Source organism: Poromitra crassiceps, assembly GCF_964638095.1.
Source record: "Poromitra crassiceps genome assembly, chromosome: 5".
Taxonomy (NCBI): domain Eukaryota; kingdom Metazoa; phylum Chordata; class Actinopteri; order Beryciformes; family Melamphaidae; genus Poromitra; species Poromitra crassiceps.
In genome coordinates, this window is record NC_139642.1 from 11792215 (window position 1) to 11807214 (window position 15000).

Consider the following 15000-nt stretch of genomic DNA (forward strand, 5'->3'; position numbering starts at 1 on the left):
CTGTCCTCACTACAGAAGCCCTGAGCAGCTCTCTGTCCTCACTAAAGCAGCCCTGAGCAGCTCTCTGTCCTCACTACAGAAGCCCTGAGCAGCTCTCTGTCCTCACTACAGAAGCCCTGAGCAGCTCTCTGTCCTCACTAAAGCAGCCCTGAGCAGCTCTCTGTCCTCACTACAGAAGCCCTGAGCAGCTCTCTGTCCTCACTACAGAAGCCCTGAGCAGCTCTCTGTCCTCACTAAAGCAGCCCTGAGCAGCTCTCTGTCCTCACTAAAGCAGCCCTGAGCAGCTCTCTGTCCTCACTACAGAAGCCCTGAGCAGCTCTCTGTCCTCACTACAGAAGCCCTGAGCAGCTCTCTGTCCTCACTAAAGAAGCCCTGAGCAGCTCTCTGTCCTCACTACAGAAGCCCTGAGCAGCTCTCTGTCCTCACTAAAGCAGCCCTGAGCAGCTCTCTGTCCTCACTAAAGCAGCCCTGAGCAGCTCTCTGTCCTCACTAAAGAAGCCCTGAGCAGCTCTCTGTCCTCACTACAGAAGCCCTGAGCAGCTCTCTGTCCTCACTACAGAAGCCCTGAGCAGCTCTCTGTCCTCATTAAAGCAGCCCTGAGCAGCTCTCTGTCCTCATTAAAGCAGCCCTGAGCAGCTCTCTGTCCTCATTAAAGCAGCCCTGAGCGGAAAATGAGCAGAGTGGACTTCCGGTGAGCTACTCAAGATGGCGGAGTGACCGAAAAACTCTCCCGGTCAATTTTGGAAAGAAAACCCACCAAACTACGAATATTTTGCTTACAAGTAATTAAAATGACTCGAAATGCGTGGGAGAAGGAATAAGAAGGTCCAGAAGAAAAGTAAAAACCACGAGCAAGGTGAAGAAACGGCTACAAACAGCGAGGCAGAAAGTGATATTAGCGAGGAGCAGATGGCGGCTGAAAGAGACTTAGCTACGGCTAAGGCTATTCAAGACCTCGGCAAAGACATACAAGGCATGAAGGATGAAATAAAAAAAGAACTAGCCGACTTCAAAAATGACATTAAACAGGAAATCAACAGCTTCAAGACGGACATAAACCAAAAACTGCAAAGCGTTGTCGGGGACGTTCGTAACCATGACACAAGGCTAACAGAAGCGGAACAACGAGTTGACGAAATAGAGACAGCAAACATGGAACTGAAAGATGCGCTCCTCTACTCGCTCAAACAACAGAAGCTCCTTCAGGCTAAAGCGACGGACCTGGAAGGGAGATCACGCCGTAATAACGTTCGCATATACGGTATGAAGGAGGGCAAAGAGGGGACCTCGATGTTAACGTTCATTGAGGACTTTATGAAGACTGAGCTGGCGCTTGATGGGAATCTGGAGCTGCAAATTCAACGAGCCCACCGTTCGCTTGGTCCTAAACCGCAAGATGAAAATGTTTCAAGATCGATCTTGGTTAACTTCCAAAGATACGATACCAAGGACAAGATACTAAGAACGGCTTGGGCTAAGAAGATCACCTATGAAGGTAGAGTGATTACATTTGCGCATGATCTCCCTACCGAAGTGAACAATAAACTCAAAGAATACAAAGATATAAAGAAAGCCCTCAAAGAGAAACAGATACGCTTTCAAACGCCATATCCTGCTAAGATGAGGATTCATTGGGAGAACGGACCTCGCCTTTACAACAGCGCGATAGAAGCGGCCGAGGATATGAGGAAGAGAGGCTACTCGCTGGATCCACCACAGCCGACTGACACCGACTGGGAGCGGAGGCTCGCCCAGAGCACACACTGGAGTGGAGGGGACGGAGGACGCGCTACACATGGTGACAGGATCAGAGGCAGACTCCGAAGTTTCCAACGAAAATGATTACTACAGCAACAGAAAGGATGAGGTATAGATTGAACTAACACTGTCACACGTGATGTTAAATAGTAGACTAGCTCAACGGAGAAGCCCCTCCCCCCCCCCCCATGCACACACATTCACTGTCACAACAACAAACAGCCGATCACATTACACATGCTTCACCCCCCCCCCCTATCTGCCATCCCTCCTGTAATGATTATGGTATGTGAATACCTCAAACTGAATAATCCAAATAGCCTGAGATAATTTACGCTCTATTTAAGTAATTTAATTGACGAAACGATAATAATAATAATAATAATAATAATAAAAAATAAATGAATAAATATAATAATAATAACCCCACCCCCATCTACTACATTATTCCAAACATCTTTCTGCCCCTCTAATACACAAACAAACAACCGACCGGGATGAGACCAAATGACTGTTAAGCTCAAGAAGAGAGACTTTGACTATTGCAAAGCGGGGGCCCCTACTGAAGTAGGATTGAATCTCCAAGAGCATCTGAACAGATCTGTGAAGATGACAGGGCAGTGTAAGTCCCTGAGCTTGGAAGTCTTCTTTCTTTCTTTTTTGTTTTTGTTGGTTCTTAATGCCTTTTCAAGTTTTTATTTTGTTTGTTCTGTCACAGTCCATATGTTTATGTTGCTAGCAAACACAGGTTGAACTATCGTTATGGGGTACAATAATTTTAGAGTCGCTTCTTGGAATGTGAATGGTTTAAATAACCCAGCTAAGAGGAGTAAAGTGATGACAAAAATGAGGAAGGAAGGTAACCAAATCATATTTTTACAGGAGACACACTTGTCTCAGGATGAACATGAAAAATTGAAAAGGTTTGGGTATAATAACACCTTTTATAGCACATTTAAAGCAGGCCACAAGAGAGGAGTTGCAATACTACTTCATAATACCATCAATTTTGAATTAATCAAACAGAAGAAGGATCCTGAAGGTAGATATATACTAGTACAAGGGAAAATAGAAGATAAATTGACCACTCTCCTTTCTGTTTACCTTCCACCTCAGACAGAACTACATGTTTTGAAGAAGGTTTTTGATCTGATAGCTTCAGAATCAGAAGGCACATTAATTTGTGCAGGAGATTTTAATGTGGTAATAAACAACAAATGGGACACATCAAATAATAGAAGGAATTTGACACCTCAAACTAAATTACTGAGAAAGGGCTTAGCTGAACTGGACCTGATTGACGTGTGGAGAGACTTACATCTATCAGACAAATCCTTTACTTTCTACTCATCACCTCATGCAACATATTCAAGAATAGATTATTTTTTCATGTTCCGAAATGATAGACACAGAATTCTGAATTGTGACATAGGAACAAGGGACATCTCAGACCACTCACCAATGTATTTGTTGCTACACTTAGATAGTAGACCAAAGAAAACAATCTGGAGACTGAACACAAGCCTGCTTAACAACAAATCAGCCGTGCAGCAAATAAAATCTGAAATTAGGACCTTCCTTGAGTTGAATGACAATGGAGCAGTGAATCCAAATGTTTTGTGGGATACTTTGAAAGCGGTAATTAGGGGAAAATTTATTTCCCTCAGTACAGCAATCAAGAAGGCAAAGGAAAGTAATCTTAAACGTCTTGAAAATAAGTTAAAAGAATTGGAAAAGGAACATAGTGAGAATCAGAACCCCCAAACGATGAATATAATTATAGAAACTAAAAATCAAATTTCAAACATTTATAAAGAAGAATTGGATAAAAAATATAAATTTCTAAAACAATCGTATTATGAAGTAGGCCCCAAAGCCACGAAACTGTTAGCAAGGAGATTGCGAAAAAAGCAGGCCTCGCAGTCGATAAATAAAATACAGGATCCTAGAACAGGGAAACTATATGATAATTTGGAGGAAATAGACACTGCATTTCAAACATATTATAAGACTCTCTACTCTCAACCAAAACAAGAGAGCAAAGAGAAGATAAAAACTTTTTTGAACTCCTTGGACCTGCCCTCGATTGGTGAAGATCAGAATGACAGCATAAATAAACAAATTACTAAGGAGGAGCTGGAGAATACATTGGGCAAACTAAAAAATAATAAAACACCAGGAAGCGATGGACTGCCAGCTGAATGGTATAAAGTATTCAAAGAAGAACTAACTCCAACGCTTTTAAAGTCCTTTAACTGGACAATTGAAGAGATGTCGATTCCACCTTCTTGGAATGAAGCGATCATTTCTGTTATCCCAAAGGAGGGCAAGAACAAGATGTTATGTAGCTCATACAGACCGATTTCGATCTTAAATCAGGACTATAAGATGTATGCATCTATTATGTCTAAGAGATTGGACTCCTTCATTCCTGAACTAATAGATGAGGATCAGACCGGTTTTGTGCGGGGACGCCAGACACAGGATAACATAAGACGATCTCTCCATATTATGCAAGATATTAGGAAAAGCAAAACAAGCGCAGTTTTAGCTAGCCTTGACGCTGAAAAAGCCTTTGACTGTGTTAGCTGGGATTTTTTATTTTTGGTATTAGACAGATTTGGCTTTGATGAAAGATCAATTAATAGCATTAGGACCTTATACTCTGCTCCTACAGCAAGGATCAAGGTAAATGGTCGTCTTACTGACCGCATAAAACTGGAAAGGTCTACTCGTCAAGGTTGTCCTCTTTCTCCGACCCTCTTCGCTCTTTATATTGAACCATTAGCACAAGCTATAAGGGAGGACTGTAACATACAAGGAATTGTGGTCAATAGCAGAGAACATAAGATAGCGTTGTACGCTGACGACATATTATTGTATATAAATAACCCAGAGACCTGTCTCTCTGGCCTACTGGACCTCCTTGATACATATGGCACATACTCTGGGTATAAACTCAATATTCAAAAAACACAACTATTAACGTTTAATTATGACCCAACAACTGAAATCAAGCTAAGACTCCCCATTGACTGGTCACGAAAAGCAATCAAATATTTAGGGGTATGGTTGACATATTGTCCTGGTGATCTGTATAAAAAGAACTATGATGTAGTAAGTAAGAAGATTAAAGAGGATCTCAGTAATTGGTCATTGTCTATACTAAGTTTTAGTTCGCGAGTTGAAACTGTTAAAATAACTGTTCTTCCCAGACTGCTCTATCTATTTATGTCACTGCCTGTTAAAGTCCCAAATACCCAATTTCAGGAGTGGGACAAGCAGATCTCACGCTTTGTTTGGAATGGAAAAAAACCGAGGGTTAAGTACAGGACATTGACCATTAAGAAAGACGGAGGCGGTATGTCTCTTCCTAATCTTAAAGATTATTACCATGCTGCTCAATTAAAAAACATAGCCCTTTGGTGTGATGATAAGTATGTGGCAAGATGGAAAGAGATTGAGACTGAATGCAGGGGGATTCCAATACAAGCAATGATTGGAGATCATAAGCTAACATTGTCTCATCAGGATGACCTGAGTCCCTTTACATTGTTTACTTTGTGTACTTGGTTTGATGTCATAAAACAACTGAAATTGAAGTCGCAGGTGAAACAACTCAGATGGATTGCATATGACACAGATTTTAAACCAAACTGCATGGGTACCAGATTCAAATCCTGGGCTGATAGAGGTATTACTGCCTACTGTAATATAATGGATGGGGATACATTAGAGAGCTTTCAAACACTAAGTAAAAAATATGACTTGGAGAAGGGTGACTTTTTTGGATACTTGCAGGCACGACACTATTTATTGAAAGAAATTAAGATTGGGGAAATAACTCGGGAACCTAGTGGTCTAATACAATTAATGGTTATGGCATACAAGGGTAATTCTAAATCAATAGTCTCAAAGTTGTACCAGGGAATTTTAATGGGGAGGGGAAATACTACAAATTATATAAAAAAAAGATGGGAAAAAGAACTAAACGATACAATAACTGAACGTGAATGGGAGAATATGTGTGAAACAGTCTTTTCTACTTCCTGCTCCTTGCAGTGGCGTGAATTTAGTTGGAAGAACCTTGTAAGGTTTTTTATTACACCTAAAATGAAACCATATATGTCACCAGTAAGCCAGACATGCTGGAGAAACTGTGGGTCTGATGAGGCAAACCATTACCACATCTTCTGGGGTTGCCCAAAGTTAAAGCCGTTTTGGGAGAGTGTCTGGGAAACCATTAACCAAATTCTTGGCTGGCAAGTCACACTAACATGTAAATCACTGTATATGGGTGATATACCAGAAGAGATATCAGGAAATGATAAATACCTTCTTAAAATTGTAACTGTGGCTGCAAAGAAAGCGATTACTCGTAGATGGTTGCAGACCGACTCTCCCACAGCAGACAACTGGCTTGAAATCATTAAAGAAATTCATGAAATGGAGAGACTGACCTTTCTATTGAGATTGAAATATGACCTGTACATCGCAAGATGGACAAAGTGGTTATTATATGTATCGGAATGAGGAATGTGGATGGTTTGTCTCCCCCCTGAAGTATAACAAAATATGCACACTGACCCTCTCTAGTTATATGACTATGCCACGAGTGCTTTTTGTTTTTTGTTCTGTCTTTTATTTCAAGAATAACTCACATGAACCCAGAGACGTACTAAGACACCTGTTTTTTCTGCCTGATCTGATTTTTGTTTAAGATTATTCCTTAGTTTAGCAATGTAATATGTTCTATGTACTGTGACGCCCGTTTTGTTTATGTTTGTATGTCTGTGTGAAAGAAAAAGTGAATAAACTTTGAGTTAAAAAAAAAAAAAGCAGCCCTGAGCAGCTCTCTGTCCTCACTAAAGCAGCCCTGAGCAGCTCTCTGTCCTCACTACAGAAGCCCTGAGCAGCTCTCTGTCCTCACTACAGAAGCCCTGAGCAGCTCTCTGTCCTCACTACAGAAGCCCTGAGCAGCTCTCTGTCCTCACTACAGAAGCCCTGAGCAGCTCTCTGTCCTCACTACAGAAGCCCTGAGCAGCTCTCTGTCCTCACTACAGAAGCCCTGAGCAGCTCTCTGTCCTCACTACAGAAGCCCTGAGCAGCTCTCTGTCCTCACTACAGAAGCCCTGAGCAGCTCTCTCTCTGTCATCACATCCTCCCACAGAGGAGTGTGTGTGGAGCATCATGTGTTCCCTGCTGACCTAGTCCTGCATCACGCACACTGATTGGGCAATCGGGTCACCGGACGGAAGGAAAGATTGATCCTCCAGGAGGAGAGAGGGAGGGAGGGGAGAGGGAGGGAGGGAGGAGGGAGGGGAGAGAGGGAGGGAGGGGAGGAGAGGGAGGGAGGGAGGGGTGGAGGAGGGAGAGGGAGGGAGGGAGGGAGGAGGCAGAGGGAGAGAGAGAGAGGGAGGGGTGGAGGGGGAGAGAGGGAGGGAGGGAGGGGAGAGAGGAGGAGGGAGAGAGAGAGGGAGGGGAGGAGTGATGCGCCTCTAATCTTTCTCTGCTCACAGAAGCCGCATAGCAAGCAATACAGCTTCATCAGCCCATTGTCAGCACTCTGGAAACCCACTGGCTCACACACACACACACACACACACACACACACACACACACACACACACTCTCTCTCTCTCTCTCTCTCACACTCTCTCTCACACACACACACACACACACACACACACACACACTCTCAAACATGGTAATTTGAATCTCATTTGAATATGCCCACACAAAACCCCTCATTTTCTGAAGCTGTCCGTCACACTCACACTCACAAAGTTTGCTCGCCCACTTCACACACACACACACGTGCGCGCACACGCACACACGCACACATGCACACACACACACACACACACAAACACACACACGCACACACACACACACACACACACACACACACGCACACACACACACACACACACACACACACACACACACACACACACACACTCCTGCCTAACTCCACATATCCAGAAGCACAGATTTGCTCTCTTAATACACCGGCTAATCTTTCTAAAAGCACCTCTTTTGCAGGCACAGTCCTACTTCCTCTCTCTCTCTCTCTCTCTCTCTCTCTCTGCTGTGAACACTACAGTACCGTGAATACACACACACACACACACGCACACACACACACACACACACACACAGACACACACACACACACACACACACACACACACACAGACACACACACACACACACACACACACACACACAGTGATTCCGTCTCACCCTGTCTCTTGAAGTTGACTTAGTACTGTACACTTCAAATAGTTAGCATATGAACATAGATACCCATTACTTTGTGGACTCCCATTTTGAAGCCTTGAGTTTTGCATTGTGACCGCGGCCATCTTGTTTTGTGTGTTTGTTTGTTTTTAGACCAGACAGAGTGAGACAGAGATGCTATTGGTCCATGATCGACGAGCTGCGTCATCACTGGACAGGCGACCTGTCAATCACGCACCAAAGCATAGTCTGTTTTATCATCATGGGACGATAATGTACTAAATGAACATGCTGTGTTGCAGAAGGCTTGAAACTAGCGATTGAGACCATCAACTCATTAGGAAATAGGAAAGGTAATAAATTACATTACCATTCGAGGAACTACAGTTTTTGGTAGCTCCGCGTTGTCTTCATTTTTCAGAACCAGAGGTTGGGGCTTGCATAACTATGGCTGTGTGTGTGTGTGTGTGTGTGTGTGTGTGTGTGTGTGTGTGTGTGTGTGTGTGTGTGTGTGACCCCCAACAACAGTACATCTAAGCCACATCCATTACCCTTGCGTTGTGCGAGAAGCAGAAAGATCAGTGAGACCGCAGTGATAAAGTGCTGTATGTGTGTATTGTTATACACTGTATGTGTATGTGTGTATTGTTATACACTGTGTGTGTGTGTGTGCATGTCCGTGTGCGTGTGCACGTGCGCGTGTGTGTGTGTGTGTGTACTTTAGGGCACCTCTTTCTAACCCTCGGCAACATTTGCCAGGGTTACTGACAGGTCAGCCGCAGCGGCGATGGGGATAAATGAGCTCAGGGCTCCCCTGGGTCTCGCACACACACACACACACACACACACACACACACGTGTAAACACACACACACACACACACACACACACACACACACGTGTGTAAACACACACACACACACGTAAACACACACACACACACACACACGTGTAAACACACACACACACACACGTGTAAACACACACACACACACACACACACACGTGTAAACACACACACGCACACACACATGTAAACACACACACGCACACACACACACGTGTAAACACACGCAGTTGTTTTCCTGCATTAAATCCTAAGAAAACAGCTGTTCTCTAGCATGACTAAACTCTGTTTCAGCCCTAGACTGTATAAGAATATGGACGTAGCCTCTCCGTGACGTCACTCATTGGTTTGTGGACTCCCGTTTGAAGCCCTGAGTCTGGCGTTTTGACCGTGGCCATCTTGGTTATTTGGAGCCAGAAGCAGCGAGCATGAGACCAGGTCTTTCCTACAGAGCCGCAGCGCCGCCTGCTATTGGTCCACGATCAGCGAGCTGTGTGGTCACTGGACAGGCGACCTGTCAATCACGCCCAGTGATTGACAGTCTGCTTTAGCATCTATTTTACTCCAAATGGAAGCATAACATTTACAAAATGAAGGTACGGGACGGACAAACCCCGTCTTTATTTGTCACAATATTTGTCCCATCCTGGCTCGTCCTCCTCCATGGTTCAGTCCAGGAGCGCTGGGCAGCTGCAGTGAAGCGCCCGGGGACCAACTTCTTCCACCTGCTGGTCAGATGATGATCTTCTACATGTTTTTAGTGGGGTCCATGTTGATGTAATATGGAGGAAACCCCTGGGGAGCACAGAGGAGAACATGCAAACTCCACACAGGAAGAACCTCTTCACCAGATTGTGATTGACTTCACATGTAACAGTATACTGAGAAGTGTTCACACGTTCAAGCTTCTCTCTGTTTTTAATAGTTTGTGAGCTTCTGTAAAGCTGCTAGTTCTCATTGTGAGAATGATCAGTGTTGTAACAGTCATGAACCTTGATCCGCCGCTCAAACTATACCAGGTTGGGTCCTTGAATTTGAGGGAATTGGGCCTGAAAGTCCTTGGAAAGTTCTTGGAAAGTTCTTGGAAAGTTCTTGCATTAGAGTTTTTAAGAAGGTGTGGGAACCCTGGCTGGTAGTCTCAAACTGATGTGAGTTATATGAAGGTAAGAGGGAGAAAAAGAAGAAATAAAGTTTTCTGAAAATATAATTGATTCACATTTTGTGGTTGTTTGCCCTCCTGTTTAAGTACCACTACATCACTGCTTGTGTTTGTGTGTGTTTGTTTGTGTGTGTGTGTGTGTGCACATGCACACACACGTTGAGTTTCTTCACATTGCTGTGTTTTCTGTGTGCGCGTGCGTGTGCGTGTGTGTGTGTGTGTGTGCGTGCACACGTGTGTGTACGCGCGCGTGTGTGTGTTGAGTTTCTTCACATTGCTGTGTTTTCTGTACGTGTGTGTGTGTGCGCGTGTGTATGTGTGCACGTGTGTGTGCACGTGTGTGTGTGTCCACGTGCACACACATGTTGAGTTTCTTCAGATTGCTATGTTTTCTGTGTGTGTGTGTGTGTGTGTGTGTGTGTGTCTGACTGTGTGTTTTTTGAGCTGACTCACGCTCTCCTCTCCTCTCCACAGGACGATGGAGACGTGGAGGACGACATGACCATCAGAGAGGTGAGTCCCTGACGGCCAATCGCACGTGCTTTACAGCCAGTGGGAGGGCCCACAGCGAGGGGTCGCAGCCTATCAGCGATGATAAGCCTAATAATCTTTTCAGCCAATCAGAAAAGAATACACAACAGCAATTAGGCCTTATATTCTGCCATACAAGAACTGTAGTATCAGTAGTAGGTCATATGGATTTATACACTGTAGCCAATCAGCTATGAGCTGTTGGACCTTAGAACAAACCGGCGATAGTCTATTAAAGACGAGGACATTTCATATCTGAGTGGAAACAAACATTGCTTTGACTGGAACAGGGTTGAGAGGCGGGACCTAGCGTGTGGATTTTGGTTTGACCGTTCTGGGGACTGGAGTTGACGTTGGCCAATCCTGGTGCTTGTATAACGTGTTCTGCCCCCAAATGGAGTGGGATTCACCGTGTTCTGCCCCTACGCGAGTGGGATCCGCATTAATCCGGGCAGCTGGCTGCCTCCGTGCGTACTGCTGTTTCAAAGCCGCGGCAAGAGTGCTGCCTGCCGGCTTGGAGTGTTGACTAGCCGTGGTAAATAATGTTACTCCTGGAAGGCGAGTTAACGAGCCAGTTACTTGTCTTTGCGTTCTACATTAAATGAAGACATTACATACTTATTGGCCAAATACATGAACATTCATGGGCTAGAAAAGTCTGCCCAGGTTACAGGCACTATGCAGCCATCTTGCCTGCTCAGAATTTTCGCCTCGAAATGAAGATTGATAAAAAAAAATACAAAATAAATTAACAATACACGAACAAAACAAACAAGCTCAGTCACAGGGATAAATAAATAAATAATACACATACATATTATGGATGCTCAATATTGCAACATGGTGCCACCAGCTCCACAAGGTGCTTCTGTGCTTGTAAGGGACATTGTGCATGGGAACACACGCAAGGGGTCTATGAGAAACCAGACATGCAAGTCACCCATTGCCCCTAACCTCATCAAGGTAGGCTAGAAACAGGTCCCAAATAGAGTGAGTTGGTCCTCGGGAACCTACGTTTCTCCATCCGTATGACAAAGGTCATGTCCGTCAACCACAGTTGAAAAGAAGGTGAAGAGGGGGATTTCCATTCCTTCAGAATGAGTTTTTTGGCAACAGTTGTCCCCTGCATAAGAGACTGTTGCACAGCTGTAGGGAAGTTCAGAGAGGACTCAGAGTTCTGCCTCCGGCTGAAGGGTTATTTTGTAGCCTAAAAGTCCTTACACATCAAGAGCGATGCGAATATACGGCACGAAATTGCGATGCAAGTTTTGACCCACCTGTCAATCACAGCCACAGATCGGAAGCGAATTTCTGAAAAATCGACCGTGGTTCGAAAAAATAAACGCCGCAATAACGCTCGGCGAAACTTCGCCGTTGGTATGCACGGTTGCATTGACTGATATAGGTTCGGAAAATATTATTGACGTGCGAATTAATCGCACGAAAAAAAATGCTCCCGATGTGTAAGGACCTTTAGAGTACCAATCAAATATTTTGGCCCAGAATCCCGTTAGTGAGGGGCAGGAGCAGAAGGCATGAGATAGTGTGCCCTCTGAAACTTGACATAACACAGTGGCGAGACAGAAGGGAAGATCTTGTTTAATTTATGCTTGTAGTGAAGACGGTGAGTGACTTTAAATTGGATCAGCTGGTGTCTGCTATTAACTGAGCACAGTTGTATCACAGACAGACTCCTTTCCCACATAATGTCAGATAAATCAATACCTAGTTCCCCCTGCCACACCTCTCTAATCCTCTCAGTAGAGGCCATGATGCAGTTATCAAACAGACATACAAACCTAGAGATGAGATGCTTGGAGTGAGGAGGGCTCAGCAAAACATTAAAAAAGTATGTTCATTTGGGAGCGCTTCAAAGGTGCCAATCTTGGATCGAACATCATTTCTGATCTGCAGGGATCTGATTCACACAGCAGCCATTTTGAAGACTCTGGGTTGGAAACTCTACCTGGAAGAGGAAGTACAGTACAGCCAACCTAAGTGCTAAACGTTTGCATCATACAAACATTTAGCATTTTACAGATTCCCTACTGAAAAACATAGAAACAATGGATCTCAAGAAGTATGTTCACATTTTAAACATATTTAGCCCCTTAACACTAGCGACCAGAGTCTAGCCTGGGTAGCTAGTAGCGTAGGCCTACTAACTAGTAATCTACTAACTAAGATAGCTAAATAATTTCCCGAAATTCAAACAGTTGTTGTGACCGTTGTTCATGAGATTGCTAGCTACTGTAATTTTATAATTTTATAATAATAAAAAATGTTCGGTCCATTTGACCTCCTTCCTATGTGTTGAATATACAGTATATATGTAAATGCCAATCTTCCAGGTAGAGTCGCCCACCCCGACAGCTCAAAATGGCTGCCCTGTGAATAAGGCTAATTAGGCCTCTCACTAGGGTCAAACCAATATATTGTGTTGACATTAGCCTTTTCTCAAAAATCCAATATTTGCGAATCTATGTCATCGCTTTTATTATTAATATTTCATTTCAGATGGATGATAGTCCATTTGATCTGTGGGATTAGCTGGGTGGCAGTAACCTGCAGTGAAATATCATTTTCACCCTTCTCACCCTAACCTGACTCTCATGATGAAGTCACCCTCTGACAGACTCGGCTGTCTCAATAATATCCCCGGACAGGCCGATCCCCCCGCACTCTTATATTTTTGGATATGACATCATTGATAATTCATCCATCAACAGCACCTCTCATTTCCTCTCTGTCACCCACACATTCCTCACCTCTGCTCGCCCCCATCGCCTGTCTTCTCCGTCACCCTCTTCCTCTCGTCTTAGGTGCGGGGGTGATTTATATAGTTTGAGTTTTTTTTGAGTTTAACTTTATTGTCCCATAGGGAAATTTGTCTTAGGCATTTGTACAGCAGCAATAGAGCGTGACAAGCGTAACAGACAGTACAGTACAGCTGAGGACAAACAGCACGTAGACACGAGGACAACGTAGTCAGACATGATGCAGCCAGAGCTACGAGTTAACAACTCTACCTAACCACATATTGCACTTCAATGTTGCACTTCAATTATTACACAATCCCATAACCGCATTTCAAACCAATACCATCATAAAACCATGGTTCCTTAAACAAGAAAAACATTAAAACCACTGACTATAAAGGATAAAAAGTAAAAAGATAAAATGAATATAAAACTAACTAAGGCAAGATAAATATAAATATCACATGACCAGACAGGCTGCAGGGACAGCCAAGCTCAAGTGAGCTACCATGTATGCCACACCAAACACCATCAGAGATTTCTCGGATCATCCGGCTCTTTAAAGGAGGGTTCCAGAATCTCAGAGCTCTGTCCTCTCGCAAGCAGGAAACGTTAGTGGCAGAGGTTTCCTGGGTCGTCAGGCTCTTAATGGAGGGTTCCTGAGTAGCCGAGCTCTGACCTCACAGAGGACAGAGCTCTACCCCCTAGTGGGAGGACAGGCAGTTTATTTAATAAGGCTATAGATGTTGGGAGGAAGGAGCGCTTGTAGCGGTTACTCTTAAAGCTACAGGCTCTGAAGCTCTAGTGGGCCGGCGCGGTGTGTCGGGTCCATCGATGATTTTGTCAGGAAGCGGTATGGGACTATCTGATGTCCTCTCATCAGTGACCGACACCGACACCCAACATACAGACATCATCTGTTCTTCACGTCTACAGCAGAGACACTGCGGGCCTCCCCTCGGCCCTCGGACAAGCCTGGAAGCCCTTGTTTAGGTTCACTTCATTCCTAGATGCCTATGGGATCGTGATTATGTTATTTGATCCCATAGACAGACACTCAGTAATTGAGCCAGGATAGCCTGATATTGCCGTCAGTCCTGCCTCTTCCTCGATTTTGATTGGTCGGTTGAAAAAAGTGACAATGATGAGCAGCGCTCATTCTCTTCTTCTGAATTGTTTTCTACTTGAGGTGCCCAGAGAGCTCCGCCCCCAAAAACACTAAGAGGCACTTTACACGAGGACGCTTTCCTATGGTGACGGGGAATTAGTGCCTCCCTTTTAGACGGCGACGGCGAATTCGCGCTTAGGAAACGACACATTTTGAAACCACCTTCCAGAGTGGAATTCTTGGTGACGCTCCCTGCTGAGCGCTCCATGCAATCGCTTTGAGACGGCTCATTTCAGAAACTCTGACGTGCCTGCACACCCGGAAAAGTCACATGGCAGACGTGCTGTGTATTTCTGATACCGTTTTGACTAATCCTGGCTTCCTCTGACGTTAATAGATCAATAAAATGTTTTCCAGTTATTCCTAGGCTGCAAACTTGTTTTAACATGCAAATCGGAGTTGTTTCTGACGAGAATACAGTAACGTTAACGCTACGTTATGTCAGACTGTTCTCATCCAAAATAAAGAGAGTCCCGCACACTGTCCAAACTTGCAAAATTATAAATTTAATATTGTAACGTTTCGGTCTCAGACC

General features: G+C 44.2%; 1 protein-coding gene across 1 annotated transcript in view; it reads left to right on the forward strand.

Annotated features, from left to right (window-relative positions):
• The window catches only part of LOC310776305 (chloride channel protein 2-like), a gene marked incomplete at both ends in the record, with an annotated part of 117960 nt that overhangs the window by 82308 nt on the left and 20652 nt on the right, over positions 1–15000 (forward strand). Inside the window, one exon of the mRNA XM_083636508.1 lies at positions 10482–10520. Within this exon, the coding sequence (XP_083492634.1) occupies positions 10482–10520 (39 nt within the window). The remainder of the gene's footprint in view (positions 1–10481; positions 10521–15000) is intronic.